The sequence below is a fragment of the Choloepus didactylus genome, chromosome 6 (assembly GCF_015220235.1).
Source record: "Choloepus didactylus isolate mChoDid1 chromosome 6, mChoDid1.pri, whole genome shotgun sequence".
NCBI lineage: Eukaryota > Metazoa > Chordata > Mammalia > Pilosa > Megalonychidae > Choloepus > Choloepus didactylus.
In genome coordinates, this window is record NC_051312.1 from 8,660,864 (window position 1) to 8,674,532 (window position 13,669).

Genomic DNA, 13,669 nt, shown 5'->3' on the forward strand with positions numbered 1-13,669 from the left:
CAGAGGCTTAGAAAGACCAAGCAATTTACTGAAGATCACACAACCCAGTTGGGACCCGGGGTTTCCCAGCCCAGGGCCCTCTCCACAGTCCCCTCCCTTCCTGGGAATGAGTTTCCAGCTTCCCCCACTCTCGGTGCTCCGCCCCAAGATCACAGTCCGCGGGGTTCCGAAAGGGTATGCCAACCCTTCGTTGCCCAGAGCACTCCTTGGCCGCGGGGGCGCAATGGACTTGGAGGGAGTGCTGGAGGGGGGCGGGTCAGAAGGGGAATGGCCCTGCGTTCGGCCCAGCCTCGCCCCGTCTCCCCACGGAGGACGCACTGTGACCCCGAAATCCGGGCGCCGTGCCTCACCTGCAGCAGCTGCTCGGTTCGCAAACTCACTTCCTGCTTCCGGCTCCCCCATTCATTGGAGCTCCGGGAGCCCCGCCCCCACCTGCCTATTGCCAGGCCCCTGGGCCGCGATGGGCGTCGACTCCAGCCAATAGGCGCGCCCAGACGCGCTCCGCCGGCCGCCGGCCCCCCGCCCCCAGGCGCCGCGGAGGCGCGTGTGCATTGGGCTCTGCGGCCTCGGCCTTTCGTCCGCGGGCTGAGCTCGCGCGGGGGCCGCGGCGTAGACCGGCAGCTGGGGCTAGCAAGGTCCCCCGACCCGAGCAGGTGGATATCTTGGACGGCGCACCGGGGACCTCCCCGCAACACACAGCCCCGACCCCGCTCTCCTTTGGGGTTTCACCCCCCAAGCCCCCACACCTCGGTTTTGCAGATGGGAACCTGCACAATGGGAATAACGTGGTTCCCCCTTCTGGATTCGGGGACCGGGTGGAGGAGCCTCTTCGGAGACTGCGAAGCGCTGCATGCGGGGAATAGGGGTTACAGACGAGCCGGCTCTGGTCGGGGATGCGGTGGAGCTGCCCGCACAGGAGCGCAGAAAAAGACTCCGGGTTCTTCATTGCACCGCTCAACATCTCCAAACTCGGCACAAAGGGGCGAGGCGTGGGAGAGGCCTGGCAGGTCCTTGGTGCTCGCCAGGTGCCACTTGGTTAAAAAAGCTGTCTGCGACCCTGAGAGCTTGCCAGGGCTGGAGGTCTGAAGAGGACGGCCTGGGGGTGCAGGCGGGGCACGGATGAGAAAGTGCCTTTCGCCAGGCCTGGGTCGACTGGGAGCATCGTGATGTCCGGGGTCAGAAGCAAGGGTGGGGCCTGGTCACCCACTGGCTGTGTGACCTTGGGTAGGTCACTACACCTCTCTTGGCTTCCTCAGCAGGAAAACTGAGCTAAAAACTGTCTACTCCCAGGTCGTTGTAGGCTTAAGTAAGGGGTTGGGCTGAAATCATGCACATTCTCCTTGCCACACTCTGCCTTGGCACAAGGCAGCATGTGCCCAGCACCAGTTTCTCATTCACAAAGGTGCCCATGGGCTGGCAAAGGCCCTGCTAGGCACCTCAGTGCTACTAACTGTTGGCTCTTTATGACAGTTATCATTTTAGGGGGAGTTCAGTAAATTGGTTTATGTCCTTAGTTAAATCACTCTTCTGGGCCTCAATTGTCAGTCTTTAAAATGGGTAAAGTCTTCAACTGGGGTGAAGTTGAAATGTGCCCAGGGAAGGAGGTAGTGCTGTCTGCTGGCACCAGGGGGCAGCCGAAGGAGGCAAAAGATCTCTGCAGTACCCTTGGGACACCCTCCCCTCCACCCCCACCCCCCCACCAAGTCAAGCCCTGTTTCTATGATCACAGCTAATTTGAGCATTTACTGTCAGGTCCTATGCCAGCAGCTTGACATGGAGGATCTCATTTAATCCTTGCAACAACCATTTTACCCTTCACACATATGGGTAAACTGAGGCTAAGAAAGGTTCACTGACTTCCCTAAGGTCACAGAGATCCTTAGGTGTCTCTGAACTGGTCTAGCTCCACTCAGGCCTTCTACCACACTGTCCCCCGGTCCCCCCCACAGTCACACAGAGCACTCTACCCAGGACCTTTCCCAGCCTTGGCTTCAGGCACCTACTGTATCACAGGTGTACTCCATACATTACCAACCACCTGGTAAGGAAGGTGTTGTTATTCCCATTTAACAATTGAGGAAACTGAGGCTCCACCAACTGGACAGGGGCAGTGCTAGGCTAGGACTGGGGTTGTCTGATCCCCTCCACCAGCACCCCTGAGCTCCCCAGCGCCCAGGATGGTGCCCTGAGCTGAGGCTTGGCCACAGGTGCTGCCTCTGCCTGTCTCTCCTCTTGTCTGAGGTTTCTTGCTGGAAAGTTCCCCTACCTGGTTCTCAGGGTCAGAAAAGAGAACTAGGTAAGAGCTGGTTTCCTAGTGTGTGTGCGCGCACGTGTGGGCACTGTAACTGGAGTGCTCCCACATCCACCTCTGCCTCCCCACTGGGTTCCCTGCGGTGGCCAGGGTGATGTCCTGGAAGCAACAACCTGATCACATCTCCCCTCACAAGGCTGGGCACTGAGCAGGTGGGGGGCCACAAATCCACTCTCCAGCCTCACCCCTGCCCCTGTTCATGGGAGGCACACACTAAGAAAAGGGCAGGCTCTGGGGCCAGGATGGCAGCTGTGCATTTGAGTCCCAGCTTGGCCACTTTCTGTGTGACTTCAGACGTGTGCCTTAATCTCCCTGTAAACAGAAACAGTAACACCTCCCCAGCTGGGTCACCGTGAGGATTAAACAACGTGCCCGAGAAGCAGAACGCGGCGCCAGGTGAGTGCTCAATGAACGTAGTTATTATCATCAGCACAGTGCGGGGCACGGTGGGCATTCAGTAACGGTAGCCCTTGTGTCACAGCTGACGCTCTGAAGACCTCAGTCCGCCTCCTCCCTCCATCGGCTCCAGGCTGTCCCCAGGAGGTTCAAAATTCTCCATCCACCGTCTTTCCCCATCAGCACGGCCCCAACCTCTTTCCACCACCTGCAGACACTCTGAATCCCTCTTGCATCTGAGCCTTTGCATAGGCTCTTCCTTCTGCCTCAAACACCCTTCCCATCCTCGTGGACCTGGAGGATTCTGACTCAGCCACAGGGGCTGAGCTCTGGTCACCAACCCTGGCTTTTCCACCAGCCAGGGAGAACAGCTCTGCAGCCCCCAGAAATTCCGACTCCAGCACCCAGGGAGCCACGCTGTCATGTGGCAAAGTGGTCTGTCCTCCACTAGACTGAACTCCACCAGGCAGCGAACTCGGTCTGATTGTTCCTGTTCCCAGTGCCCACTCGGCATGGAGCCCTGCCCACAGCGGGTGTCAGCAAGTGCCGGGCGCAACCCGCTGCCCACCCACCTCTGCTCTGGGACTGGAGGCATCGCACGCATGCAGGACGCACGGGATTTGAGGGCAGCGGAGCAGCGCAGTTTACGGAGGAACCCAGGGCAGCAGCAGGAAGGGTGGAGATCCGGAACTGGGTTGGCGGGCTCAGGGTGCAGCCAGCCTAAGCTGGGGGTCAGGGGCCCCTGGGCCCCTTCACTCCCCCAGGAGGGGGCACAGTGTAGGCGGCAAAACGTGGGATGCCCCAGGAAGGGGCAGGGGCCTGGGGTGGGCCTCCCTCCATCGACCTGGGTCAGAGCTGGTGTGTCCAATTAGGGTGGGGATCTCGGGGACCCCCTTGGGGGCCGGAGTTAAGGGGGAGGGCACAGCCCATCCAACACATCCATCAGGTGTGGCCGCTTGCCAGCAGGTCGAGTCCCACATGCAGAGCGTCCTCTGGGCTGCAGGAGGTGGCTGCCCTGGGTGGGCAGGCGGGTGCAGCAGCAGGAGGCCCTGGAGAGCCTAGTCCAGTGGCCCCTGGAAAATGAGGCGGACGCAGCCATGCTCGCCGGTGAGCCAGGCCCCGCAAAAGGGGCAGGCGGCGTGGAAAGCGTGGGTGCCGTGGGGCAGTGGTGTCTGGGCCCAGTAGCGGGCAGTCTTCTCAGAGCAGACGTGGCCGCAGGGTGCGAAGGCGTGGCTGGGCGGCCCGGGGTCCAGGCAGAGGCCAGCCTCCTGGCCGAGCCACAGCGGCACATAGGGCCCCACAAGGCGGCAGAGCGGACACTCGCGCTCCTGGGGGCCCCGCTCCCGCCGGCAGCCCCAGCCGTGGTAGCCGTGGACATGGCCGCAGCGGACGTAGACCCAGGGCTGCTGCTTGTCGGGTGCCGTGCGGCCGCGGGCCGGGCTGGGGAAGGCCAGGGTGCTGAGGCCCACGGGGCACTGGGGCCGCGCCGCGTTGGCCTCCTGCCGCTGGGCCTCCAGCTGCTTCAGCGTGGGGGCCCGCAGGAGCCCTGCCGGCGTCCGCCACAGCAGCGTGGCCCCGCACAGATCGATGAGCGAGCCATCCTGCAGCACATTGGACTCCTTTTCCACCTGTTGGGGCAGCAGACGGGCCTTACTGCCCAAGGGGACCCCAAGGCCTCCCCGCCAGCGGGCAGCCCTTGCCCCAGCCAAGCTCCCATCCCACCCACCAAACCACCCTGCAGAGAGCCCCCTACAGGGCAGGTGGGGTGGGAGGGCAGGTGTGGGCTCCTCCAGGTGGGCCGTGACCCTGCCTCTCGGTGGGACGTGGGCCTGCGTTTCCTCACCCGTGAAGTCAGGAGGTTTGGACCCAAACGGCATTTTTCCAGAATGTTCTCCCAAGCTCTCCCCTAAGGCAGGAAACGCCTCTTCCTGGAAAGGTGGGGACCTAGCCCCAAGCAGCTTTCCCAGGGGATGTCAAAAGCAAGGACTCTAGAGCGAGACTGCAGGGTTTCAAGTGTGGTCCGACCAGTGACTGTGTCCCTGGCTGAGGAGCTCAACCTCCAGCTGGGTGCCACTTCCCCCGGCTAGAGTGGTTCTCATGACAACCACATGGATAAATCAACGTAAACCCTTGGAAAGGTGGCCGGAACACAGCAGGTGCTCGGCATGTGCGTGTGACACACTCGTGGGCATCATTTTTAAAAATCTTATTTCCCCCTCCCCTAGTAGAGCTCATGCTCTCAAAAGATGAGCTGTGGGTTCTCCTGAGGATTTCAGTCCTCCTGCCTGATGTCCCCACACCCAGGAAGGGCTCTGCATGGCCATGAGGCCTGGGACAATCCTCTCCCCCTCCCAGGGTGTGCTCCCAGCTCCTACCCTGTGCCAGGTGGAACATCCACAGCCACCTGTGGCAGAACCACTCCCAGGGCCCTTTCCCGCTGGGGGCGGGTCATAAAGCTGAAGCCGGCTGAACGTGGCAGACGTGCTACCAGCTGCCAACACTCGAGACTTTCAACTGCTCGCACCCAGGCTAGGTGTCACCCTCATAAGAGGGTGTGATTTGTAAACTGCTGGTGTCCACAAAGCACTTGGTATTATAAGGGGTGTGTGTGTGTGTGCGCGCACATGCGTGTGCACACTCTACTTCCCATCACCCTGTGGACCCCAGCGGTGTGTGGGCTACACTTGGGGACACTGGTCTGTCTTGTCTGGGGAGCGAGTGGCACATGCCCAAAACTCCTGAGACTGGTGTTCCCCCCAACAGAGACTGCCAGAGCTCCCTTGGCCAGAGGGACAGGGGACCCCCTTCTGGCTGCGGCAAAGGGCTGGACAGACTAGGAGGGGCTGGGCAGCAGCAGGAGAGGGGTGGCGGGGGGGTGGGTGGAGGTGGAGCAGGCCAGAAGCCCCTGGGGCAGAGCCACCTACCAGCTTCCCCCGCTGCTGTGCCGAGCGGCTGTCGCGCAACGTGTACACATTCCCGCAGACCGAGATCTCCCGCCAGACCCCTGGGGCCGAGTCCTCGGAGAAGCCGCCCGCCGGGTGCATCACCAGGACCCCATTGGTGGTCAGGCCGTCCATCAGGCCATCAGGTGTCCGCCATTTGGCCGCCCGCTCCTGGGACCACACGAGGGACCGAATCACACATCCCCGAGTGTCCTCAGCAGGCTGCTTGCCAGAGGTGCTCCCTCCTCCGGGACCCCCTGCTCTTGCCCCTCAGGGCCAGCGGTGGCCAGGGGAGCACTGGAATTGGAGCTGCAGGCCTGGTTTTGCTCATTTGCTCAGGGGGAGATGGAGGGGCAGGCTGCAGATCCCTGCCTGGGTCTTGGAGATGGTGACCGGGGGCCGGTCCAGCACCCCAGCACCCCAGGATGCTGTGCAGCCCTAGACCTACCCCTCGGCTCACTCCCAGATGAGGTGACAGTCCCTGCCTGGGGGCTCACTCACTCCAAGGAAGATGTTGCTGGAGGCATCAAAGCCAGCGGCATAGATGCGGGCAGTATAGGGCTGGCGGCGGTCACACAGGATGCGGCAGGCGTAGCGGGAGATGGTGCTCTGGGCCGAGGGGCCCTCCCCGGCCCCTCCTCCGGGGGACGTGTCTGTCACCACAAAGTCAATCATGTTCTCCGTGGAGCGGCCAATCTGGTGCGGGGCAGGCACAGGCTTAGACATGCACAGGTAAATCATGCGGGCTTTGCACCTGCTGCTCCCAGCAGCTGCTCTGTGTGTAGGGTCACCCACCCACAGATGTTGGGGCCACCTCCCAGCTCCCCTGGGCCCTCTGGGAAAACCCAGGTGGGGTCTCCAGGTCCAACAGGCCCACGATTGGGGGCTTCCTCTTCTCTGTCTCCCCCACAGTTCTGGAGCAGGGCAGGGCAGGGGGGCACCTCACTCAATAAAAATCTAGTTAATTTGCTGATAGGACACCTGGGAGTGCTCAAATATTAGCAGCAAATAGTGAAATTTTAGTTAAGTATTTACTGTGTGCCAGGCACCATGCTAAGCAATACGTGTGCATGACCTCATTTCATCTTCCCAACAATTCCATGGGGGCGGGTACTATTATTGGCCCCATTTTAGAGGAGGAAACTGAGGCAGAGAGAGGTGAAGTGACTCTTGCCCGAAGCCACCTAGCTAGCAAGTGATGGAGCTGGGATCTGAAGCCAGGCAGGGTCACTCTGAACCCCTAAAGTGCACAGCCTCCCACTCCAGTCTTGATCCAGCCCCTGACGTGCTGTGTGACTCTGCAAAGCCAACAGCCCTCATGGGGACATCTTGGTTCCTCATCTGAACAGGTGTCACCTGCACGATGTATCCCTGAAGCACCTTCCCCACGGCCTTTGGTCCTCCAGCCACACCTTGGGACGCCGGCAGGGTTGCAGCTGCCACTAAAATGATGCTGATCATGACTGTCCAATGGATGGGAGCCTGGTGGCAGGAGGCCACGGAGGGGCCTGAGCATACCTGGAACATGTCCGTGTCGCTGTCGTGCGTGTACTCCACTATGACCGAGTGGCTCCGGGACAGCGTGTACGAGATGCTGTGCTGGCCACGGTTACTCAGTGCCTGGTGGGGAGAAAGGAGAAGTCGCTGCCCAGGGCACGTGGCTATGAGAAGTGTGAGTCCCTGAGCCAGAAGTTGGGGCTCCTAGTGACAAGGAGGGGATCCCACCGTTTGCAGGGAGAGTTTGTGCAGCAGCTGTTTTACCCAGTTACCTTATTTCAATCCCGCATCGACCCATGAAGGAGTCATGGGTAGCTCTCCCATTTACAGTTTAGGGAACTGCAGCTTAGAGAGGAGGAGAAAATGACCTAAAGCCACACAGCTGGAAACAGCAGCGCCTGAATTCTAAGCCAAATCCCCGGAAGCCAAAGGCTTCTCCTTTGCCATTGCTCTTTGGGCCTTGGCTGCCTCTAAAATGATGCTGATCATGACTGTTCAATGGATGGGGGTCTGGTGGCCAAAGAGCTTCAAGAAGGTAAGGTTGGGTAAGGGGAAGCGCCTCGCAAACGGTAAAAGACTGCACGCTCTGCTGAGGATTTTCCATCATCACCATTTCCCTGGAAGCCCCCGAGGCAGTGAGTGATGACGCTGTGGGATCCCCCACTCCAGTGGGGCTGTGGGCATGTAGGTCTGGGAAGTCTGAAGACCCAGGACCCGGGCAGGAGGGACAGGACAGGGCAGGTCTGCTGGGATGCACTGCTTGCCTTGGAGACGAGCGGGGTGGAGATGTGGTGCATGACATCCGGCTTTACTCCGTTGGCATGTGGCCGGCGGCTCAGTGCCAGGCGGCTCCGCCGGCGGCCCTTGTCTCCGCTTGCCAGACACCCGTTGTAGCTGTGGAGGTGGGAGGTTAAGAGGATAGCATTTGGGGGCAGGGAAGTGGGAGAGAAAAAGAGAGAAAAGTGAGCCCTTGATGAGACTTGGAGGACACTGCCAACTTCCAGGCAGATCCCACCTTAATAAACAAGCACTAGACCACCCAAGCACTAGACCACCCAGGACTAGAAAATTCTACAATATCAAATTGATGCATGTGGGGAGTGGGAAGGGGTTCAGAGTATCTTCAAACGGCCTTTTGTTCAAGTAACCAAGGGTTTCCTGGACACCTGAGCCGTGCTTGGCCAGGTGCTGGGCGCTGGGGAAGAAGAGATGACACACCCCAGGTCAGTTCTGTGCCTTTGGTGGGGAGGGGGTGAGATGGGGTTGTTCCTCGGCTTCTCAAGGAAACTTCTCAAGTGCCACCTGCATGACCTAAGCAAGAGCCAACCGTGCCACAGGCCCAGAGGCAGGAGAAGGGAATTCTGGCCCCAGGATCAGGGTTTTGGAAGAGGGAACAACTATACTGGGCCTTGAAGAACTGGAAAGGATTTGTCTTTAGCAAACTGCCATTTATTCCACCACAATCACTCCTGGAAACAAAAATGAAGGAAAAAAATAGACACACAATGCAACTACCTCCATCTATCCATAGATCTCAAATTTCCACCTTCCTTTCCAGCTCCTGTTGGGAGGGAATGACTGTGAGAGGCAGACGGGGTGAAACAGAGCCTCAATCACAGCCACGTCCTGGTGTCTCATGGGTGCCTGATGCTTCATATTACTAGTTATCTGATGGATTCTGTGCAACGTCCTGCCAGGCAAGTGTTTTTCTTCTCATTTTATGAATGAGGAAAATCGAGGCTCAGGGAGGTAAACTGAGTTGTCTAAGGTCTCAGGCCAGTAAGTGAGAAAGTCCAGATTTGAGCTCGATCTCTCTGACTCCTGCCTCTCTTGCAAAAGCCCTTCTAGATGGAGCGAGGGCTTCCCTAAGGAGAGGTCCCGAAGCTGGCAGGGTTTGGTGGGATGATGATTTGGGTGGCAAAGCATAGCAGGGGGGGATGATGAGGCCTGAAAGGTTGGTAGAAGGGCCCTGGACCCCTGACTGAGAAGTATGGCTTTTATTTTGGAAGCGGTAGGGAGCCATAGAAAGTTTCAGAGCAGGGAGTAGCAAGATGAAGAGCTGCCAAATATAGACAAGGACCACTTGAATTAGAATCTCCCAGTGAGTGTGTCAAAATACAGATCTCCTAGCCCTGCCCCTGGAGATTCTGATTCCATAAGGTTTGGGATGGGTATAGCAATGTGTATTTTCAATGAATTCTCCAAATGGCCCCAATGCACAGCCAGTGTGGGGTTCCCTGCTCTGCAGAGGACAAAGGTTTGCCAAGAGGGCCCATCCCCTCAGGTCTACAGTCTTCCCTACCATGGCCTCACCCACGGGCCACCAAGCAGCTACTTTTCCAGGGCAAGCAGCTCTGAGAGGGGTTTCACTTTTATTCTTGTGAACTTTTCACACATAAGGTGGGGTAGGCCTTGAGGAGGGCAAGTTCAAGGCACAGGCTTGGACTCAGACAGGCCTGGCTTCAATCCTGGCTCTTGCACTTATCATGTGACCTCTGTAAAATGGGACTAATATAGCAGGATCTACCTCGCAGGTTCGTTGTAAGAATTAAACGAGCGAAAGCATCTAACAGTGCTTGGCAGTACGGCATGTATTATAGTAAACCCTTGACAAATGTTAGCGATTACGGTCATTAGAAATAAAAGTACATGGCACACGTCCGCAAACTAGCCATTATCACTTCTAGTCATCATCATGATAACAGAGTTTTATCAATTATTACTTCTAAATAGTTATCATCATGACAACAGAGTTTATCAGATATTTTCGTCATGACCAATGGCAGAGAGAGGCCGAAAGGAGAGACGCATGGAGGCGAAAGAAGAGCTGAGTGGTGGTGCAGGGATCCTATATCAGGGAGCAGGCAAAGAGTGGGAAGGGATGCGGTCTATCCAGCCACCAACTCACGTTGCTTCCTCTCTCCTGAACTCAGTTTTCTCATCGGCAGCATGAGGGTCAGCTGTGGCTTTAGTGAAAGTGCACTAGACCTAGAGTAAGAAAGACCTGGGTCCAAATCCCAGCCCTGCCACTTACCAGCTGTGTGCCCTTGGGCCAGTCACTTCCCCTCTCTGAGCCTCGGTTTCCTCACCTCCTTCCTCACAGCATCTTTGTGAAGATCGAAATGAAATAATGTCCATGAAAGGGCTTGGCACAGGCCTGCCTCGCAGAACACTCGCTCTGTGCCAGGTACGGACTACCAACTTTACAGAAATCACTTCATTCATTCCTTCTGACAACCCTCTGAAGGAGGAATTATTATTTATTATCCCTCTTTGTTAATGGGGGAAACTGAGGCACAGGGAAGTTAAGTAACTTGCAGAGGTGGGATGTGAACCAAGCAGTTTTGCTCGAGAACCAGAGTTCTTCGCCCCAAACTCCACACAGGTGACTTACGAAAGGAAGCCAGTAATAAACTTTGTTCTCCTCCCAACAGATGCTCGGGTGGGCAGTTCGAGTTGTCTCAGTAATTTATGAAAAATGGGAACATAAAGTAACAGTATGAATTGAGGCAGGTTTTGTCAACTCGGACTCTCAGCTGGGAAGGTGAGGAGAGACAGAGAGCAGAAGGGCCCAATGTGGGGAGACCTGGGGGGCCCTTGGTCTGGTTGCACTGGGGGGTGCTAGTGCCCCACCCCACCTGGCCCAGGGCCGCTCACCCCAGGACGATGAGCTCGCCATACTTGATGGGCTCCTCGCCGGGCTGTGCGTCTTCACCCGCAGATGAGAGGACACAAGAGCCCTTGTTCCCGGGGTGCCCGAGGTCTGAGGTTCGGGGGGAACCCACTTCAGGGTTTCCTTCCAGCACCATTCTGGGCAGGGTGGAAGAGGAAAAGAGCTTGGCAGCCTCCCACCCCAGCCCCCCTCAATGTGAGCTCCAGTCTGCTGCAGGGCAGCCTAGGCTAAGGCTAGAGTGACCTTTCACCGCCTCTGTTGCTATGGCAACCACGTCACCTCTGCTTCTCCTAAACTGACAGGATTGCCGCGATTCCACAGAGCCGAGACGGGTGGGGTGGAATCAAGGGGGACAGGCCAGAGGGGTGAGTCAACTTGGGGTGGCCAGAGGTTGCTTTTTGGCCAAGACCCCATTCTGGGACCTGCTTGGAAGAGAGGGCACCCCAGGAGTTGGGGATCCTTACCCCTCATCTCAGACTCAGTTCTTGGGTTTAGCTGTCAGCCCCGGGACCTCTGAGTTCTCCCCTCTGTGAGGTTCTTGGAATCTGTCCATTTTAATCTTTCTGCCCCTCTGCGGGTCTAGGCCTCTGTCCGTTTTTCTGTTTTCTCAATGACTCTCTGTCCTCCCAGCCGCTGTCCTCACCGTGTCTCTACCCATCTCTGCCCGTCTGCCCGCCTCCACCTCCCCATCTGTCTGCCTCAGTCTCCCCATCTCGGCCCCCCGCTCCGGGTGCGCCCTCTTCCTCAGGTGTCTGCGGTCCCCGGGTCCCCGGAGGCCTGTGGAACGGCGCCCCCCGCTCCGCCTCGGGCTGCAGCAGCGCCCGGCTCTGGCAGGGAGCCTGTTGGGAAAACATCCCGGCGCAGGGGGCACTGCGCCGGGGCAGGCCCGCGCCCCGCGGCCCGCCGGGCACAACGACCGCCCAGCACATACGCAGATACACACCCGACGGCCCCTCCGCACCAACCGGCGCGCGCGCGCACACGGCTCTGCACTCCCGGAGCCCCGCGGGCAGCGCCGGGACCCGCGCAGAGCCCAGCCCGCACCCGCGGACGCGCCGACGGCCACGGGCGCCCGCCCTCCGACCCACTCCCCCCGCCGCCCCCAGACACGCAAACACGCCCCCCGCGCCCGCCCGGCGCAGCCCCCGCCCCCTCCGCCCCGGCGGCCTCACCTCGCCGCGCTCCGGGCCCCGCTCGGCGCCGCTCCCTGCCCGCCTCGCCCCTGCCTGGGCCCGGGGCCGCTGCGGCGGGATGGGCCCGGCCGGCGGACGCTCCGCGCTGCCTCGTCACGGGGACACCCGGGGCCGGGGGAGGGGGACGAGCGCGAATCGCCACGCTCCGCCCCCGGCCCGAGGCCCTGCCCACTCTCGGGCCCGCCCCCCAGCAGGGCCCCGCCCCACCAGAGGCTCCGCCCCTTGCGGCGAAGTTTAGCCCGGGTCGGCGGAGCTCCGCCCCTTCTCCGGAGGCCACGCCCATTCCCCAGACACCTGTGAAGCCCCGCCCACCACCCTGGCTCAGGGTCTCCCTCGCCTCTCCTTGCTGGCCCCGCCCCCATTTCTCGGGACTACGGGGTTTCCCCAGAGACCCCCTGGCGTTCTCCCCGACAGCAGTGCAGGCCCACCCCCTTGGCGCGAGGCTACTTCCCCCAGCCTTAGGCCGGGGGACTCCCGCCTCCCGCTCCGGGAGCCCCCCTCCCCCTCCCGCCCAGGGAAGCCGCGGAATTAGAGGAGGAGGGAAGCGGGGCGGGGAGGAGGGAGACAAGGAAAATGCTGCAGGCGGAGGAGGCCCAAGCGGCTGCTGCTGCCCCGCGTCGCAGACCCGCTTCCAGCCCGGCCTGGCCACTTTCTTGTTGAGTGACCTTCGGCCCTGTCCCCAACATACACTCACCAGAGACCTTGGGGGCACGCGGCCCCTTTCGGGGGAGAGCCGGCGATCTCGTCTGTCAGTGTGTGCCAGGCCTGGGCGCTGTGCTTTAAGCAAACAGACCGGGGGAGGTGAGCCCATTTTCCAGATGAGAAAACAGAGATAAGTTTATGCTAGGGACTTGCTTACGGTTACTTTGCTAGGAATGGGCCAACTGTGTGACTCCAAAGTCTTGTCTTTATGACCAGGCGAAGCCGGGGAGACCCAGGGATGCATCAGATAACGACCCTACTGCTCGGATTTCTTGGCCTGCTGAGGGCTATAACCAAGGGCTGGGGGAGGCTGGGAGGGTGGTCTTTTAATCCTGTCTTTTGGCTCTGTGTGTGTGTTTATTAGGAAACCAAGGAAGACTGCGCAGAGGAGGTGGCCTTTGGCCTTGGCCAAGAAGGGTCGGAGGAAGTTGGCTGGCATATCCCTGAGAGGGAACATCCATCCCTGCCCCCCACTCCCCCACTTGCTGCACGTGAAGCTCCCAGCCCCCCAGACGCCTCCTGGGCCTCACCACATCCACACACCCCACCAACTCCCCTACCTAAAAATAGTCCAAGATACCAACTGCTTCACCAACTGTCCTGGGGCTAGAGCAGTCAGGTGCGACAAGAAAGCAGATGACAGCACATTCTTTAGGGACAAAGGCATTCATTAATCAAAGAGGGACTCCCGGAGAAGCCACACCAGTTAGGCCAGCCACAGGCTGCCACCATGCCAGGTACATACGGCCACTGTGGGACATGGGGACACTGGGATGGTCCCACTCCATCATGTGCCTGTCCAGACTGGGCCCTCTGTGAACGTGTGCTGCATTGTTATTACACTCCTGGAGTATACAGATGGGGAAACTGAGTCTTGGGGAGCGGGAAAAGCTGGTCCCAAGTCACAGGGTCAGACAAGCATGGAGCTGAACTTCCACCTGAGCCCCAGGGCTAC

General features: G+C 59.4%; 3 protein-coding genes across 7 annotated transcripts in view; 1 reads left to right on the forward strand and 2 right to left on the reverse strand.

Annotated features, from left to right (window-relative positions):
* The window catches only part of DPP3 (dipeptidyl peptidase 3), a 29,173-nt gene extending 28,785 nt beyond the window's left edge, over positions 1–388 (reverse strand). The window contains exon 1 of the mRNA XM_037838827.1: positions 351–388. The gene's annotated coding sequence lies outside the window, so the exon portion shown is untranslated. The remainder of the gene's footprint in view (positions 1–350) is intronic.
* A 1,317-nt stretch (positions 389–1,705) lies between these two features.
* PELI3 (pellino E3 ubiquitin protein ligase family member 3) lies at positions 1,706–12,116 on the reverse strand. 5 transcript variants are annotated; one of them, XM_037838829.1, is made up of 8 exons: positions 11,992–12,116; positions 10,804–10,956; positions 10,181–10,252; positions 7,911–8,040; positions 7,168–7,269; positions 6,151–6,345; positions 5,632–5,820; positions 1,706–4,335 (listed from the first exon to the last, which is right to left on the reverse strand). In XM_037838829.1, exons 2-8 carry the CDS (start codon positions 10,953–10,955, stop codon positions 3,766–3,768), a joined length of 1,410 nt encoding a protein of 469 aa, XP_037694757.1. In that variant the 5' UTR covers position 10,956; positions 11,992–12,116; the 3' UTR covers positions 1,706–3,765. The 5 variants fall into 5 exon arrangements, with proteins under 5 accessions (XP_037694757.1, XP_037694758.1, XP_037694759.1 ...); XM_037838830.1 differs by lacking the exon at positions 10,181–10,252; XM_037838831.1 differs by lacking the exons at positions 10,804–10,956; positions 11,992–12,116 and adding an exon at positions 10,541–10,776.
* On the forward strand, positions 11,083–12,312 carry LOC119536567 (basic proline-rich protein-like). The gene is made up of 2 exons (XM_037839427.1): positions 11,083–11,093; positions 11,568–12,312. Exons 1-2 carry the CDS (start codon positions 11,083–11,085, stop codon positions 12,310–12,312), a joined length of 756 nt encoding a protein of 251 aa, XP_037695355.1.
* The last annotated feature ends 1,357 nt before the right edge of the window (positions 12,313–13,669 follow it).

Bases quoted from the DNA above. Each gene is read 5' to 3' on its own strand.
- PELI3 (XM_037838829.1), bottom strand. From the start codon at position 10,955: ATGGTGCTGGAAGGAAACCCTGAAGTGGGTTCCCCCCGAACCTCAGAC. The intron at 10,253-10,803 runs GTGAGCGGCCCT...ATCTTCACAAAG, and splicing joins GGCGAGCTCATCGTCCTGGG to ATGCTGTGAGGAAGGAGGTG. The intron at 7,270-7,910 runs GCAAGCAGTGCA...TCTCCCCACCAG, and splicing joins CCACCCCGCTCGTCTCCAAG to GCACTGAGTAACCGTGGCCA.